The sequence below is a fragment of the Taeniopygia guttata genome, chromosome 1 (genome assembly GCF_048771995.1).
Source record: "Taeniopygia guttata chromosome 1, bTaeGut7.mat, whole genome shotgun sequence".
Lineage (NCBI taxonomy): Eukaryota > Metazoa > Chordata > Aves > Passeriformes > Estrildidae > Taeniopygia > Taeniopygia guttata.
This window is the reverse complement of record NC_133024.1, coordinates 1,066,530-1,084,491: the sequence shown is the minus strand read 5'-3', so window position 1 is coordinate 1,084,491 and position 17,962 is coordinate 1,066,530. Positions and strand designations below refer to the sequence as shown.

Sequence of the window (17,962 nt, the reverse complement as noted above, 5' to 3'; positions counted from 1 at the left end):
AATGATCGTGTCTGGGTTTTGCAAACTGAAAAGGATCTTCTGCGTTAAAATGTTTCAAGTCTTAGACAGTCCCCCCAGTCTTCACTGAGTGGTTCAGGTAGCAGGGAGGAAGGAGCTGGTATTTGAGGAATGTTCTTGCCTGAAGGACAGAACAGCATCTAAGTTTATTCTGCGTCTATGACAAGTGACATAAAAGAGGTTTCTAAGAGCAGAGATACATGCAAGCTAAAAGGGGGTGTGAAGCAACACCATCTGCAAATTACTTACAAAGGTCCTGTGTTGTGGAATGCATGTGGCAAGATACAGAGAATCAAATATGGAAAAGGTAAAAAAAAAAGGAAAGGATGGTTTCACAGACTGCATGACTCTTACACACAAAGATTCAGATGCAACTTCTGTGTCAGGAAGTTCCAAAATGATGAATTGCTGGAAGCTGTTGTCAGGAAAAGGAAACGTGTGAAGATTTGGTTTCAAATGCAGCTGATGTTACACAGTTAAAGCACATTTAGGTTCATATTTAACTTGCTGAACGAAGATAGGGGCTCCCTTAGTAATTTTCCACCCTCCCACTGCTAGAGGGATTGAAATTCCTCATGGGAGTTCCTGTGTCTGCTTAAGTAACTGCACTATGCAGACAGCTTGCCCAAACTTTGCCGGTTTTGCTGGACAGGAATGGCCTTGGCAAAGCAATGTCCTGATTAACTAGAACCAAAACAGAAACCCAACCTTCACTATTTTCTGTATCAGTTACTTTTCTGTTGATCCTTTGAGGACTTGATTTGTTACCTTACAACTAGTCAAGAAGACAGCTGTATTTCAACTTCGTGCAGTCCTGGGCTTCAAAAACAGTGGCTGTAATGGGCACTGTGGATTATGGGCTGTACTTACACCTTGTTTGGGTTTTAGTAAAATAGATATGGGTATGGATGAAGGCTACAACCCATTAAAAAAAAGTCTAGCTTGATACTAATTGAATCTGCACCATGATCTTCCAAACAATTTCGCTTTTTGCTATTAACAAAACCCAGCGTTACTTATTTAGAAAGAAATTGGAGGCTAGTTAGCACATTTGAAAGCAAAGGATCCAGAAATGAGGGGAAAAGAGAGGAAAAAAAATTGCCTGTAGTTAGGAGGGAAAGGAATTATAATAATTTAATACTGAAGGCTGAAAACACCTCTGAATATTACCCGTGCTAGTGGCGATTATAAAAATCACATCACTGTCTTGTACAAGACACCTGGTACCCTGAATGTGTCCTTGCGAATGTTTTCAGCTAAGAAGCTGAAAATAAAGATGAGTTTTTATCGTCAGCTTGAAATACCATTAATGATATATATATAGAAACTGATTGGCAGATATGACTAATAAGTTAGTATTTGTTAAAGCCTTGAAGTTTGCAGGCTTTGGCTGCCTGGTGTCACTGCAGTGGTGCACAGAAGTGAAATAATTTAGGTTAGAAAGGACATCCACTCCAACTCTGTTGAAAACGTGTCTGTTTAGATGGCCAGCTGAGTCTTGAACACAACTCCAAGGACAGATTCCACAACCTCCTAAGGGCGCCTGTTCCAGTATTCGACCAGTGCCATTGTTAAACCGAAAATCTAAATACAGAACCCTTTTCCTACATGAACAGCGCCTTTGGGCGGCCTTGCCCAGTCCGGTCGGTATCTGTGTGTGGGGACCGCGGTGCTCCCCGTGCGTCCCGCAGGTACCGAGTGCAGGGGAGGGGATGGGAACTGGGAATAAGAATGGGAATGGGAAGTGGGAATGGGAAACAGCCACAGCCCCCGGCTCCTGCCTGGCGTGTCTCTTACGTGTGTAAAAACCAGCGCACAGCTCGGACAAGCAAAACGCGCCTTCTAAAGGATTTTGTTTCTTGCCCCTTACGGACAACAGCGCGCACCGAGCGTCCCGGGGCGTGGCTGCGGCGCTGCTGCAGCTCCTGCTGGGCACGGGCGTCCCTGGCAGCTCCTGCCCCCGGAGCAGCCGCTGCTGCAGTTTGGGAGCCGGGGCTGCACAGGGATTCATTCCAGGGATTCATTCCAGGGATTCATTCCCTCGGGAGCGCCCTCGGCTCCACCACCACGATCGCGCCCCGCGGCGGGCTTTGCCCGGCTCCGACATGGCGGCCCCGGCTCTGCCCTGCCCGATTCCGACATGGCGGCCCCGCCTCGCGCCCGGGCTCTGCCCTGCCCGATTCCGACATGGCGGCCCCGCCTTGCGTCCGGGCTGTCGCCTGCCCGATTCCGACATGGCGGCCCCGCCTTGCGCCCGGGCTGTCGCCTGCCCGGTTCCAAGATGGCGGACGCGCTCCCCCGCCCCTTCCCGGCCCCTCCCGCGCGCGCGCGGCACGCCTCACTTCCGCTTGTGCAGCAGCCATTTTGTCTTTCCGCCGCCGCCGCTGCCCGAGCTTCTCCCTCCCTCCTGCCGCCGCGGGCCGCGACACTCCAGTTCCCCCCCGGCGCGGCTCCCGCCGGGCCGGGGCCCTTCCCGACCCCCTTCCCCCACCCCGGGAGGCTCCTCCGCAGCCCCGGCGCGGCTCCGAGGGCGCGATGTCCAGCGAGGAGAGCTACCTGGCCATCCTGCGGTACCTGACGAACGAGCGGGAGCCGTACGCGCCGGGCACGGAGGGCAACGCCAAGCGGAAGATCCGCAAGGCCGCCGCCTGCTACGTGGTGCGCGGCGGCACGCTGTACTACCAGCGGCGGCAGCGCGACCAGCAGCGCTTCGCCGAGCTGGAGGTGGTGCTGCAGGCCGAGCGCCGCGCCCGCCTGATCCGCGCCGCGCACCTGGCGCCCGACGGCGCGCACCGCACCCGCCTGCAGACCTGGCACGGGCTGTCCCAGCGCTACTGGTGGAGAGGTGAGCCCCGCACGGCTCCGGGCATCCATCTCCCCTGGGGCGGGCCAGCGCGCCGGCACCGGCACTGGAGCGCTCTAGTGCTGTTCTAGTTCCGTTCTAGTTCCTCGTGTTCTCACCTGGAACTTCCCGCGCGTTGGTTTCCCTTCCTCGTGTCATTGCTTGGCACCAGCGGGGCCTTGCTCCATGCTCCTGGCACTCTCTGTTTAGATATTTACCCACATTAGTGCGGTCCCCTCTCAGTCGCTTCATCTCAAGGCTGAGCGGGCGCAGTTCCCTCAGCCTTTCCTCGTAAAGAGATGATTCGGTCCCTTAACCATCTTTGTTGCCCTCCGCTGTACCCTGAGTTGCATGTCTCCCTTCTGCTGAAGGTCTCCCTTCTGCTGAAGGTCTCCCTTCTGCTGAAGGTCTCCCTTCCGTGTGCCCTCCTGGCGGCACAGGAGGGGACTGTCACTCGCTGAGTGACCAGAGCCTTTAAACGCCGCCTGGAAGCACGTGGCGTGCGGGCAGTGACATTGTGTCACAGCCCGAGAGGCAGGGCTCACCCTGCACGCTACAGCCTGGTCTCATCGGGTGCTGGCACCTTGAATAGGTAGAAACACTGAGTACAGCTGTCCCCTGCAGGTCCTGCACGCAGCCCAGGTAAGGCAGTGGCATCCCCACTGTGCCCTTGGGATAGGGTGATAATCCAGTCCACGTTACCTGGGTTAGCTTTGGACCTCATTCGTGCATGTGATGGTGCTAAAGTACTGCAGCTGCCAGTGGTGGTTGGCAGTCCTGGCACTCATTGTTTTATTTGTCTCCTTCTTGCAATGAGGAGCTGAAGAGACCAGGTTAATTCTCAGCTGGGTCCCGAGTGATGTCACAGCTGTTACAAATGCTGGTGCCTGAACAGCAATAATTTCCAATTGGGATTTTATTTTGCCTGAGGGAATGACTCCATATCTTGTTCCCTATGGATTTGCTGTTCTGCTTTTAGCCCTAGGTATCCATGGAACAAATAGCCTGCTTTTCACTTGCCATGGGCCCAGTGTGTGTTTGTATTGCTTCTCTTGTTCTGCTGTCTTTATCCATCAGCAAGTCTGTAATTTCAGCTTTAGTTTTCCCTATTTTCAGTTGGAGGGATTTTGCTCTAGCTGCAGCCAATCCCTCCAGTCCAGATCTCATTGACTTGAAGGTATTTTCATGTGAAGAAAGGGTTTGGCATCTCAAAGCTGAATCACCCATTTTTGTTTCTTTGCCTTTATTTGCATTCTCATTGTCTGCCCAGCATTGTACTGTTCTGGCATCTACTCTTATCCTGTGCTGGAAACTTTCTCCACGGGCCCCAGTGTAGCTTCTGTTAGTCAGGAGAAGGCATTCTGTATTCTTTTGATCTTATTGGTCACCTTTATTTGCACACCCTAAATCCTCTTGCTTCTCTTACACTGAGAATACTAAAATTCATTCCATGCTTTCAGTTCAAGTGTTATTTTCTTACATATGTCTCCCTTAAGACAGTGTTTTCCCAGGCATGACAGTACTCCCAGGCTGCTATGGACAGCAGCTTTGGCCCAGCTGCCATCCTGAGAAGGACATCAGCCTGCGGTGTGTTCGTTCTGTAGCTGCAAGGCCACAGGCTGGAGAATGGCTCCGAGGCCAGGAAAGGTGTTAGAGGTGTGATTTGCAGGCCAGAGACCTCCTGTCTGATTTCAGATGAAATCAAGGAGATGTACAAATGTTGAAATGGGCATTAATATCTTAGCTTGCCTTACGTCTCTGTTTTCCTCATCCTTGCAGAGACAGGTATTTAATGATAGTGCAAGTCATGCTCTGAGGAGGTGTGAGCAAGCAAGTCTAAGTCTGTGTCAGCAAAGCTTTTGAGCTGTGCTGGATTTTAAACCATGGCCCACCTGCTATGTATGCTTTTATGTTGTCCTGGTGAAGAGAACGAACTTGGATTGAAAGCCATGCATGGAAAATGCCTTGGTATCTAGAAGAGGACCTGCACCTAGGACCTGTTGAGTGTCTGAAATGATTTACAGAATTGCAGAATGTGCTGAGTGGGAAGGGACCCACAAGGATCACTGAATACAGCTTCTGGCCCTGCACAGGACCATCCCCAAAAGGCACAAGAGTCATTCCTGAGAGCATTGTCCAAACACTGTGTGAACTCTGTCAGGCTTGGTGCTGTGACTGCTTCCTTGGGAGCCTGTTCCAGGGCCCAAACACCCTCTGGATGAAGAACCTGTTGTTAATATCCTACCTAAACCTCCCCTGACACAAATGCAGGCTATTTCCTTGGGTGCTCTTGTTTATATTTAGTTCCACTGGTTAAAGTAGTGGTGGGAAATTGATTTATTTAAATCCCCAAATCACAAGCAATTGTTCTAAATCAGCGTTAATAGTTCCCATCAGTGTCATTGCATGTAGCACCATTGATCCCAATTTTGCTAAAGCTCGTAAGTGAGCCTTCCAATTCTTGTCCTCTTCAGGAGGAGCAAGCCATTTGTGTGGGCTAAATACAGGATTATATTACATTGTCATTACCTTGGGATGATGAGACTAAATGTCTAAATACCGTGTTGGTTTTTTTTTTAGCCTTAATAACCTTTCTAGGAGGGTTTGCTTGATGTAGTGGTATTCTACATGTTCTATCTCAAATTGGCAGTAGAGACATACAATATCATGCAATGGTGTGAGACAATAGAATTGGTAATATTGCATTGGAGAGGGAGAGTGTAGGTGACTGGCTTTATTTTTCTTGGTTAGTATGTAATATTTTTTTATTATTATTGATATTTTGCTAATCTTCTACATAGTTATTTGTTTACAGTAGATGGAATTAAGATTAGAAGCCTAATCATTAGAAGCCTAATCAAGCTCCATTAATTTTTCTTAGGTATTCTTAAGCAGGTTAAAGATTACATTAAAGAATGCAGCAAGTGCCAGGAAAAGCTAGATCGCTCTAGATCTCTCTCAGATCCTTCTGAAATGCTGGAGGAGCTAGGACTGGATGCAAAATCTCATGAAGACAGTAATGAAACAGATGATGAATTGAGTAACGCTGCATCAATCCCAGCAGCATCCCCAAAGCCTGTGAAGAAGAAGCCAATAGCAAAGCACGAGCTTGTGTTTGTAAGTACCACTGTTTACATCTGAATAGATTTGCATTTTCTATTACTGCTTTCTTGGTCATGTACTTCTTTTCCATTGTTGTGGTAATCTTGTCACAGCAAGACTATAAATTTTGCCAAAGATATTGAATATGTAGAAATGGGATACTGGTGTATATGTAATGAAATTAATTACAGGACACCATTGCTGGGAAATAAAATCACCCTATATATTACGCATATAGAATCTAAGGTAAAGTGAGTGGCAGTAGTAAAACATCACATACCAGATTCTTAGGGGCTCTATATCTTTTTCTTAATACATGATGCTATACTGATATGTAAACTTCTTGTTCATAACTGCAGACTCACATGCACATAAAGACATTTGAATTTAGAAACTTTTTCAGACTGTAACATAGAAAAATGCAGTCAAAGAGCTGTTTGAATGTGTCTTCCCATTTTTCCAGTTGGTTTTAATTGTGTTTGGAGGGAGGGTGAAACTTAAAGAAAACAATAGTAAAGTTAAGCTCTACATTCTCCAGGCTCAAACTGATTGTATGGTTGCAGAAAATAATCCTTTTCTGTGTTTCAGTGTGAATGCTTAAAAAGGCACAATCTAAATGTAATGAAGTTCTCAAATGTTGTTTATGACAGGTTGACAGTAAGGGCCTTGTGAAGCAGTCATCTTCCAAACATTGTCTGTCAGTCTTAAACCAGCTGAATCAGCAGAGACTTTCCAATCAGTTCTGTGATGTGACTTTGCTGATTGAAGGAGAGGAGTACAAAGCTCACAAATCTGTCTTGGCAGCCAGCAGCGAGTACTTCCGAGAGCTCTTCATTGAAAAGGGAGCTGTCACTAGTCATGAAGCTGTAGTGGATCTCTCAGGTGAATTGCTGTGGGTTTCAAATCAATAATATCCTAAGTAAGGTGTACGGTATTTAATTCAGTCTTTTTTGAGTGTTAAAGACAACCAAATTTTATCTTGCTTTTTTCTCTCTTTTAATCTAGAAGTATTTTGTGTGGATTGTAATGCAAAAGTGATCATTCTGATTTTGCCTAACCTGATTTTCCATGGACTGTGATATTTAACCTTAAATTTTCTGAGAAGCTTTTGAGGGATTTTTACCTTGCTTAGGCATGTTTCCTCCTTGTATTAGTCACAAATGTTAAAAAGGGAACAAAGTCAAACGCTTGAGTACATCAAGCGGGGATGTTGACAAGCTGCTTGGAGAGTTGTTCAGCTTAACAAATGCTAAATTGCTTCTTATTTCTGTGAAGCAGAATTATACGTGTCTGCTTATTTCTCAGACCTGGTACATGAAAGACAGGAGCTAAAATATATGTTCTAAAAATCGCTTTGTAGTGATGAAGAACAATGTACAGAACATATGCCTTCTTCATTGCTTTCTCATTTATTAACTGTCTTTCTTGGCATGAACAATAATTCCCTAATAGGATAGTCCAGAAGGTTCCCCACATTAAATATTTGATTTATTATTTATGTAACTGTGGACAATTATACCAAATTCTTATATTTCAGCATTTCTATCTATATGTCCGTATTTTTATTGTTTTCAATAGCTACTTTCTTATTTTTCTACCACATCACTTGTTACTTAAGACCCGAGTACTTTCTGAATGTAGCAGATCCAGAAAGTCTTTGGTTCAGTTAATCTGCTCCAAAAGTATTGTGGCTCTCCCAGCATCTTGAAATATTCCTATTGTGAAACTCTTTAAGTACTACTTAGTTTTTGGAAAAGTTGTCTGAGCTTTCCCATACATGGAAACTGTGTGAGGAGAAAGCTGTAGTGTAAATGACAAATTAATTGAGTGCCAGTGATGGGCTTGTTATTTCCAAGTGTGTTTTGCTCTAAGTTTCAGGCTTAAATGTATCAAAGGTGAATTGTTGTATTCATCATGGGATGTTTTGGGGTAATTTCGGGTCATCATTATTTACTCTAATATCTTGTTTTATTCCTGGTAGGTTTCTGCAAGTCCAGTTTCCTGCCTTTACTGGAATTTGCTTATACTTCAGAACTAACGTTTGACTTCTGTAGCATGGCAGAAGTGGCCATGCTCGCCCGGCACCTCTTCATGTCAGAGGTCCTTGAAATCTGTGAGAATGTGCACAAGCAGATGGAAGAGAAACAAATTACCGTGTATCAAAAGGGAGATATTCAAACAGTGGAGTCTACACAAAATCTAGCAGAGCAGGCTGAAGTGGAGGTGCAGCCCGTGGATGGTGCTGAGCAGCCTAAACTCACAGCCAGTGAAGTGCCAGTAGCTGTGAATGGAGCTCCTTCCTCTGCTGGGACAGAGGAGGCAGCAGCACCCCAGCCTGACCTCCTGCACCCAGAGCCTCTGGAGGCCCCTGCAGGGGATCTTTCCAAGCCTGTGGAACAGTGTGAAACAGCTGAAAATTACATCAAGATCCAGCTGGTGGAGAACGTTGCAAACAGCCTCTACAGCAGACTCAGCACTGAGCCGTCGGTTGTGGAGGCCATGGACACACAGAGCCAAAGGGAAACCGAGGCAGTTCAACATCAGAGTGATAAAGCACGTGTGGCCTCTGCTTCTGAAGACTCCTCAGAGACACTCAAGCAAAAAAGTAATGGGCAGAGCAGCTCTATATCCCAGCCAGAAAGCATCACTTCCAGCCAGGATGACACTTACAAAAGCAAGCTTCGCCAGCGTTCAGTCACTGAGGGGGGATACATCAGGCTGCATAAAGGAATTGAAAAGAAACTGCAGAATAGAAAGACAAATCCTAAATCTGCAGTGCAGCAGGTATTACGTCTGTCATTAGACCTTGTAGTTACCAGAGTCGTTTCTAAGCTGTGACATTTGGGCAAACAAAATCCCGAAAGTATTGACTTGGCATCAGTATTCCTTCCGTATTGAAGAGCCTTAGAATGCACAGTGGCCACAGTATCTTCTCACAGCTTCTTACGTTTGGACAGAAGTTGTATCATCTCCCCAAAACTCTTAATGATCTGTGAATTTAATTCTGAGCTAGCTCATGTGTATGTCAGTCACAGAGACATACATGTACCTATTAGAGAAGTGAGATCCTACATTTGTTCAGACTTGACAACAGCATTGGGAATGAAAAATTTTACATCCCTTGTAGATCTTAAGATGTAATCATGAGTCACAATGCATTCCTGCTACCTTCTGATTGGGGTCAATTAAGAAAAAGGTTCAAAAAGCACTGGTGTTAAAAACTCTAGCACCTGAACATAATGTTAAGTAATTGAACTAGTTCTAGTTACAATTTTTTTTTTAATGAAACAGTCTTATTACTCTTTCCCCTTTGAGGGCCTTTCCTTTTTCAGTGCCTTTGGATAGTTGACAGTCATCTCCCTGGGCATTCATGCATTTAGTTTGTGACAGAGTGCACTTCACTGCATGTTGGCTAAGTCTTCTGAAGAACTGTTAATTTGCAGAGGAGTCCTGAGAGTATTTTTGCATACTAGAGCCACCAATCCCACACACAGGACAAAAATTTGTTATCATTACAACACCCTGGTAGGTAGAAACTGTAGCATTTTCTGCGTGCGGGAAAAGCCGAACCTTTATTCACTTGAGGCCTTGATTTCATACGGCCTTTCTTTTTTAATTCTTCTACCTGTCTGCAACTGTTGGGAGAACAGGATGAAGAAATTGGGATGCTGGTACTTCTTTCCCTTGCCTTATTCTCAGGAACTCAAATGGGACACATCTGATACAGGACATTTCAACCTGATCACTTAGAATTTGGCTTCTAAAGAATTTGGCAGCAAGTTTCTACAAAGGAAGATGAGATTATCAGTTCAGGTAGCACTGCCAATGCCACCTAAAAAAACCCTTTGGTGCCTAGATAAAAATCTCTAGGAAAGCTGGAATGATCTCAACTTGATAGAAATCCTGACTGGCAGTATTCTGTGATTCTTCTTTAACTATCCCATAGCTGTCACTTAGGCAGTTAGGGCTGAAGAGTTCATGGTCCCTGAACTGGTAAGTCACTGTGTGGCCATCATCACAGTAAGTTTATGGTTTTTAAAAAAGAATGGTTTTTCGCTCACCTTGAGATCTGTAGTTTGGTAGTGAACAAGGCAACTTTCAAGCAGCTAAGTCAGCTAAGCCAAATTAAGAGGTATTACAGAAACACAGAACATCAGCTTTTAGTATAAACTGTCAGACAAGGTATGAAGTACAATGCAGTAAAATTCATTCAGAGGTTCTGTTTTTCCAACTTAGGTTGCCATGAAGCTGGTACAAAGAGGGAAAAAAATGAAACAGCCCAAAAGAGAGACCACAGAAAATAACGAAGTGGAAGCGCAGCACAAATGCACTGACTGTGGAATGGTGTTCCAGCGGCGCTATGCACTTATAATGCACACGCTGAAACACGAGAGATCTAAGGAATATAAATGCCCAGTAAGTTGAGGGGTTGGGTTGTTTTCTTTGGGTTGTGTAAACCTTCCTCCTTACAAAAAATTATTCTGTAATTATATTAGTAATTCTGTTTGTTGCCTTTTTTGGTATGTATATTTATTTTCCTTACCGATTTCAGAGTTGAATATAGCCTTGATCTGGATGAAGTGAGGCAGAATGGAGTGCAGCCGCTTGGCCTGGCAGTAGTGTGTGACTTGCTGCTAAAGGCAATGCTAGCATGGGATTTGCTTTTAACCCTACCAGTAAATTTGTGTTTAGTCTAGTTTGGAAGTTAGTCTCACTGGGAAGTGATCAGAGGTTCTGTCCATAGCCATAAAATAAAAATGTACAACTAATCATTAACCTCATACAAAATGGCTGTTGGAGTTGGGTTATAGATTTAACTCATCATATTACTGGACTAAAACATTTGATTACTTCTGTTGTGTTTTTTTTAACAATTCAAAGTGTCAGATGCGAAGTAAAGCTGTGGTGTTTTCTGTCCAGCTGTGCAAGAAGGAGTTCCAGTACGGGGCCTCGCTGCGGGCGCACCTGGTGCGGCACACGCGGAGGACGGAAGCCGGCGCTGCGGGAGCCGAGGGCACCGGCGTGTCCTCGGCCAAAGGGAGGACCAAACGGGAGTTCGTGTGTGACATCTGCGGGAGAACTCTGCCCAAGCTCTACTCCCTCAGAATCCACATGCTTAAACACACAGGTGTCAAACCCCATGCCTGCAAGGTAAAGTCCTTTTGCTCTCTTCATCAGATCAGTGATGTTCTCTATTGCCAATATTTTGGTATTGATGCTCTGCCCTAAAATTTATGGTAATCTTGATCGCTTCACAATAGGGAGAACCAGTGTAACATTCATTGCTTGCAGTCCAAGAGTGAGAAAACAAGGATGAATTTGAGTTGTGCAAGTTCATATTCTTGTGTCTAGAAGAATGTCTTCCTTCGATGACTCCTCTTTTTTTAACAGGCTAGTTCTGTCACTGCCGTTCTAGTTCCCAGGAAATACAGGAGATTTTGTTCTGTTTGAAGTTAAACACCTATTACATAATTAGTTTGATTTGTCCTATTCCACCACGTATGGATTTTTTTTTAGGTCTGTGGAAAGACCTTTACGTATAAGCATGGATTGAAAATGCACTTAGCTCTCCATGAAGTACAGAAACAGTTCAAGTGTGATTTGTGTGAAAAGTCTTTTGTCACAAAAAGAAGTCTTCAGGAACACATGAGCATTCATACAGGTAAGTGATGAGGAAGGAAATCCTTTTCCTTTGCTTGGCTATTTTGTGCTGCTGAACTTTAATGTTGTTCTTCTGTGTCAAAAGAAACTGTTTAAAAAATAAATGGTAGTTCGTTCTTTTTCTTCTGCTCAGGCAGCTGAGATAGAGGTAAGTAGTCATTTTCTGGGGCTAAACCATAGTTTAGTATTATTATGCAAATGTTCTATACAAGAAGAGGTTGGTCTGTTCCTGTGGTTTTATGTATGTATTTAATGCCTGTATCATGTCGATTCAACAAGAAATAGGCAAGAAGGCTGGAAGGTTCTAATGCACTTAGTCTCCCAGCCTGTCCTTTTAGAGGAAAACATGCTAAGTTAAATCTCTCCATGTCTGTTTTACAAGATTTTCTGTACTGACATTTTGTAGAGCCTAATGTCTTGAAAGATCTTAGCATGTGAAGATGACAATATAATAATTCAATACAAGCAAAGTTTTAAAATTGTAATTTGTAAAGATTGTCTGTGTTTCTGGTTTTCTGGGCTGGGCAGAGTTAAGAGAGATACTCAGGATAATTCGTTCCTGAAATTAAGGAATTTGTATTAGTACTCATCACTCCTATGTTGATGAAATGGATCAGAAACTTTTATTTTAATGTGTTTTTCCACAAATGCAAGATATAAGCAATAATCCATAAGCAATGCTGTGTTTCTGAAGAAGTTGCATAATACATAAACACAGGCAGTCGTGGTTTTTTTCACACAAGAAGGCAGGTTTTTAGGCTGCTCACTTTTCCTCACTAAATCATTGTTGCAGCTATGTACCTATGTTTAAAAACATGAAATAAAGTAATTTAGAGTTGCTACTGCCCCCTTGTGTATTATTACATGAGAACATACAAAATACACTTACAAATTCCCTTAGTGTGTAATTAAACAAACTTGTCTTTGTAGTACTGCTCTGATTGCTTAAGGTAAGTTATATATGAATTAAAAACCTGTCTCACAAAGCACTCCAGAGAAATGGAGGCCTGGCTTGGTAACATGTTTTGTTTTGTTTTTGGTAGGAGAATCCAAATATCTTTGCTCCATCTGTGGAAAATCTTTCCACAGGGCATCAGGACTCAGTAAACACATAAAGAAACATCAGCCAAAGCCTGAAGTTCGTGGATATCAGTGTACTCAGTAAGTCAGGTGGTTTTGGTGGGCTGCTCTTCTTTTTAATTTTTCCTAGTTTAGAATGGGATTGTGCTATAAATAAATACTGATGGTGCCTTAGGTGTTCTCAGTTTTCAGTTGCTGTTGAAGAAGAGGGTCCCAGTACTTTTGGAACCGGTGCCTTTCTTGTATGGGATGCTAAAACATTTGCTGTTGCAGGTGTGACAAGAGTTTCTATGAAGCTCGGGATCTTCGGCAGCATATGAATAAACATTTGGGTGTTAAGCCATTTCAGTGTCAGTTCTGTGGAAAATGTTACAGCTGGAAGAAAGACTGGTATTCTCATGTAAAGTCTCATTCTGTCACTGACCCTTATAGGTAAGAGGAAATTAATTTAACAACGGAAATATACTGATCAAAGTGAGGCTATGGAGATGCACAGCCTGTCAACAAGGCACTGCCTAGCCCACTTCTGAAGTACCAATGGGTTGATGGTGACTGGGTCTTGAGTACTTGAGGGTGGATGGGTACTTTAAATAGTGTGGGTTAGCTGCTAACCTGGGACACAGTGCTGGGACTAAGACAAGAAGTCATAAGAGGATAAATACAATCATGTGAAGTTACAAACTTATGTGGTCTCACTTCTCTAGAAGGGCAAGTGGAAGCTTTGTGGCTGTGGATAAGAGGAAATGTAGTTTGGGCCAACAATATTACTTCTAATTATGGAACCATATAAGACAGTATTGCCAATTATCTTTGCCTACTGTAAATAAAGTGCATTTTGGCTTAAAAGACATAAGCGTACAATAATGGTTATAACAGATTTCTCACTTAACACATTTTAGATGTAACGTATGTGGAAAAGAATTTTATGAGAAAGCTTTGTACAGAAGGCATGTAAAGAAAGCCACACATGGTAAAAAAGGAAGAGCAAAACAAAATCTGGAACGAGTTTGTGAGCACTGTGGAAGAAAATTCACACAGCTCCGGGAATATAGGAGACACATGAACAATCATGAAGGTATGTAGAACACAAATAATCATTACATCCCTCAACCCCTAAAAACACAATGTGCGAGGGGGTAATTGTTTCTTTGAGTCTTTGTGTGTGCTGTCTGGCAGGACATGGAGGATTTTTTACAGATTCTCCAGTTTTCTGTGAATCCTGCTTTGGTAACTTGCTGTCAGCAATTCCCAGAAGTTGCTGTCAGGATCTTTCTAAAGCTTCAGTCACACACGGACTGTGCCAATTTGTCCTCAGATCCTGAATAGAAGAGGAACATTTTTACAAGTGACTAAGAGGGGTAAATCTGGCAAAGAATTGGATGCACTAAAACATTCTCCATTTTCAAAGGTGCACAAGTTAACAAAGTACTCTTCAAATAGGAGAATGATTGGCCTAAATTTAAAAAGCAAAGATTGGACTGATGTTGGAAACTGATCAACTTCCTCTAATTTATGACAAGTGATAAATTGTATGATGTTTGGAGAAAATAGGAAAACATTTTCTATTTTTTGTTAAAGAATTGTGTGCATTTTTACTTTAGATGTAAGGTATGAAATGGATTTTTGAGTATTTAGTTCTTTCAGCTGTGTTGGGTGTCTATATTGTCCTGTCCCAGGGCAAAACCCACTTTTTTTTGAAGCATGTCTCCTTTTAAAGAGCTTTGAAAATAAGATTTTGTGTTTGTTTCTAAACAGAGGAAGTGTCCCGTAGTAGGTACCTAGCCTAAATCTACAGTAACTGTCACAGAGGAAAAGCCAGTAGTGAGATGGTGTTTGTCACCACCCACACGCCCCATTAGGTGTTACAGACCACAGAACTCAGATGTTACGAGGGAAAATAAGATCATACAAACATCAGGTGCTGTATTTGAACACAAGCAGTGAAGAGGAGGGATAAAGCTGTAGGTGTACAGAGAATTGACAGAAGCAAAGGGTGACTAGAAATGTAAGTGACGTGAAGTAAAGCATGGCTTCAGAAAGGCATCAGAATGATCAGAATTCCATTAAACATTGTGCACTTAAAATTAGGAAGAAACTGCATTAAAAGGAATCCTGAAAAGGTTTTTAAAGTAGGGTATTGGAAAATCTAAGTGCTGAATGCACTACGCTTGCACTGTGTTGTTGCACAGAAAGGGTGAGCAGGCTCTCTTTGTTCATGGCCAGCGTGCCATCGCTGCTCTGTTCCCCTCTTGTGCCATCGCTGCTCTGTCCCCTCTTGTGCCATCTCTGCTCTGTTCCCCTCTCATACCATCCCTGCCCTGTCCCCTCTTGTGCCATCTCTGCTCTGTTCCCCTCTCATGCCATCCCTGCCCCGTCCCCTCGCTGTCACCCCGGCCGCTCGGTGACGCGCTGCTGTGCCGTGCAGGCGTGAAGCCGTTCGAGTGCCTGACGTGCGGCGTGGCGTGGGCGGACGCGCGCTCGCTGAAGCGCCACGTGCGCACGCACACGGGCGAGCGGCCCTACGTGTGCCCCGTCTGCAGCGAGGCCTACATCGACGCGCGCACCCTGCGCAAGCACATGACCAGGCTGCACCGGGACTACATTCCCTGCAAGATCATGCTGGAGAAGGACACCCTGCAGTTCCACAACCAGGGCACGCAGGTGGAGCACGCCATCAGCATTCTGGCCTCCGACATCCAGGAGCAGGAGGCCGAGATCAGCTTCGGCGCCGGCGAGGGCGAGACCGTGGTGGTGACGGGAGAGACGCTGGAGGCCATCGAGGCGGTGGCGGCCACCGAGGAGTGCACGTCGGTCTCTACCCTGTCTGACCAGAGCATCATGCAGGTGGTGAATTACGTCCTGGCGCAGCAGCAGGGACAGAAAATGGCTGAGGTGACCCAGGCCGTCGAAACCGTGGAAGTAGAAGTGGCCCATGTAACGACGACAGAGTCGATTTAGTGCGTGGGAGAGCGGGAAGGGTGAGGTTCTGTATCTCTGAGAAGCAAGTGTGTAGCAGGTTAGCTGAGGCTTTCAGCAATGCCTGTTTTCACATCCTCAGTACTGAACGTTGTCATGACAGAATACTGCACCACGTGGTAGATGGAAAAAGTACCAATACTCCAGTGTGGGCCAAGGCTTTGAAAGCTAAGATTTCTATACTGGCTGTAACTTTAAACAAAACAAAAAGGTTAAAATAATGTTTTTGTGTCATGAAGTATCATACTGTAACTTTGAAAAATTAAAAAAAAAAAACATATAAAAAAGCTGCACTAAAAACTAGAAATGCACAACTGTTGGTAGCTTTTTGGTTTGTTCTGATGTGCATTTCTTCAAGTTTGTAAGCAAATTACCTGTAATGGATTCTGTCTGTTTATTCCCAAGACAAGGGAGATGGTAGAATGCTTTGTGTAGGCTTGTGCTTCATGTGGCATACAGAAAAACTGAAGCTCTTTTCTCTGGGCAAATGCACCATTGGTAGTTAGTGAATCCCAGTTCTGAAGAACTTACTTAAATTGCAGGTGTGTGGGTGACTGGTCCAAGGTTCAGCACAATGCTGTAAAATGTTTTCTAGATAATGGGCGGGGATCTGCTGAGCGTGAGGAAGTGGTTCTCCAAGGTGGTTGTGAATTGAAGTTGGCCAGAGGACAGCCCAGCACAGGGAAGGTACTTTGTAAGGGTGTGCACTGCAGCCTCTGTCTGTGCACAGCCACGTTTAGCTCTGTGTTTGGAAGCTGTTGCCAGCACTGCTGTGTGAGCCCAGCACAGGCAGCTCTTGAGGGATAATTCTGCTTTTGCTTTGCATTTGATGTAGAAACTGTCAAAGGAAAAGGTCTTATGGCACACTTCTTCAGGAAGTTCAGGTAGTTATGGACTGATCTTTTCTTGTATTGCATTGAAAGGATGAGCCCTGCTAATTCCCAGGCAGGACACATGACAGTACCAGGGTAGAGAAATACAAAAATCTTAGGATGGGGTAAAAATTAAATTTGTCTCAAAATTACCAGAATCCCTAGAAGACCTTATTACTACTGCTTTAAGAGAAATACTTCTAGGGCCAGTTGATACCTGGAGTTGGAACTGGATACCCAGTTGGAAAAATCCTGACTGGGTGCTCCTGAAAGTAAGTGTGAATGAGAGCTGTGCCTGGCCCAGGTTTCTGTGTCCTGGTTTGACACCACGAACAGGGCACACCTCAGTCTGTACAAGGTGGGGCTCCTTTGCTGCTGCGTGGTTTCTTTAAGCAAGCAGCGTGTCTGTCAAGGAACTGAAAGTGTTTGCATGTGAACAATCAGAGCTGTAGCCTTTGCATTCTCAGTCTGTAGGGGTATCACCTGTTTGCTAACCTGGACAGCAGTACGATACCCGAGCAGCCAGAGACGTGTGATATTGCAGGGTACATTTCATAAATAAAGTGACATGCATATAACTGCTACCTATGAAACAGATCCACTGAACAAAATTGCAGCAAACCCTGTGGCAAAGTAACCACCTCATTTGAATTAGTATTTCTACTTTTCATCTTGTTTAACTATGTGGATATCTGTCTACTAAGCTACAGAATGGACTGTTCTTTTTGTACTTTACAATTCTGTAGATAAGCGGTTGTTGAAGATTTTTTATGTTTGAGTTCCTGTCTTGGATCCAAATTAATTTGTAGATGCCTATTTCAAAAGTCAGGGTCTTATTTCAGAGAAATAATGTAGTTATTTATATATCCTGCACCCCTTTACAATTGTATTATTTTCTAATTACCAAATGGAGTAAAACTAAAATGAATATTGAAAAAAAATACTGCTAGCTGTAACTTGAATTTTTGTATGGTAAAGAATCTGGAAATAGCCATCCTGCTTAAAATTAAAATATTACCATTATGATGGAAAAGGATTATAAAGAGCACTAGATAAACTTGAAAACTTACTTCAGTGTTTGTATCCTAAAAATAATTATGTATTACTAAAGTGAAGAAGTGTTCAAGGAAAAATAGCTGTAAATAGTGCTAGAACATTATTTGTATATTTAGTGTGGTACCTCACAAAAAAAAGAATATTACCAGCACCTTAGTTTACTCTTTGGTGCATTTATTTATTTGCCCAATCTATGGAAGAAGCAAAAGTGAATTTGAATTTTGGAGCCTTCTTATCCTCTGTCAGAATGCTTTTACTGACTCAGTGATCTGCTGTTTAAAAACAGCCACCAACCAAACTAGTAACAAAGGGTTGTTTTCTAAAGAAGACTCAGCCAGGAATGTCAGAGCTGAAT

At 43.9% G+C, this 17,962-nt stretch overlaps 1 protein-coding gene and 1 long non-coding RNA gene across 2 annotated transcripts; one reads left to right on the top strand and one right to left on the bottom strand.

Annotated features, from left to right (window-relative positions):
- Positions 1 to 58: 58 nt before the first annotated feature.
- LOC140684920 (uncharacterized) lies at positions 59 to 2,695 on the bottom strand. The gene is made up of 2 exons (XR_012057914.1): positions 2,575 to 2,695; positions 59 to 139 (listed from the first exon to the last, which is right to left on the bottom strand). It is a non-coding gene; the product is annotated as an uncharacterized lncRNA (long non-coding RNA).
- On the top strand, positions 2,345 to 16,021 carry ZBTB11 (zinc finger and BTB domain containing 11). Its single transcript, XM_030281976.4, has 11 exons — positions 2,345 to 2,863; positions 5,742 to 5,977; positions 6,613 to 6,844; positions 7,944 to 8,746; positions 10,199 to 10,378; positions 10,883 to 11,113; positions 11,480 to 11,624; positions 12,667 to 12,784; positions 12,977 to 13,135; positions 13,603 to 13,778; positions 15,129 to 16,021. Exons 1-11 carry the CDS (start codon positions 2,554 to 2,556, stop codon positions 15,659 to 15,661), a joined length of 3,123 nt encoding a protein of 1,040 aa, XP_030137836.4. The 5' UTR covers positions 2,345 to 2,553; the 3' UTR covers positions 15,662 to 16,021.
- Positions 16,022 to 17,962: the final 1,941 nt, after the last annotated feature.

Coding starts and splice junctions, on each gene's coding strand:
- ZBTB11 (XM_030281976.4), top strand. CDS start 2,554: ATGTCCAGCGAGGAGAGCTACCTGGCCATCCTGCGGTACCTGACGAAC. Junction 11,114..11,479: donor TCAAACCCCATGCCTGCAAG/GTAAAGTCCTTT, acceptor ATTTTTTTTTAG/GTCTGTGGAAAGACCTTTAC. Junction 13,136..13,602: donor TCTGTCACTGACCCTTATAG/GTAAGAGGAAAT, acceptor AACACATTTTAG/ATGTAACGTATGTGGAAAAG.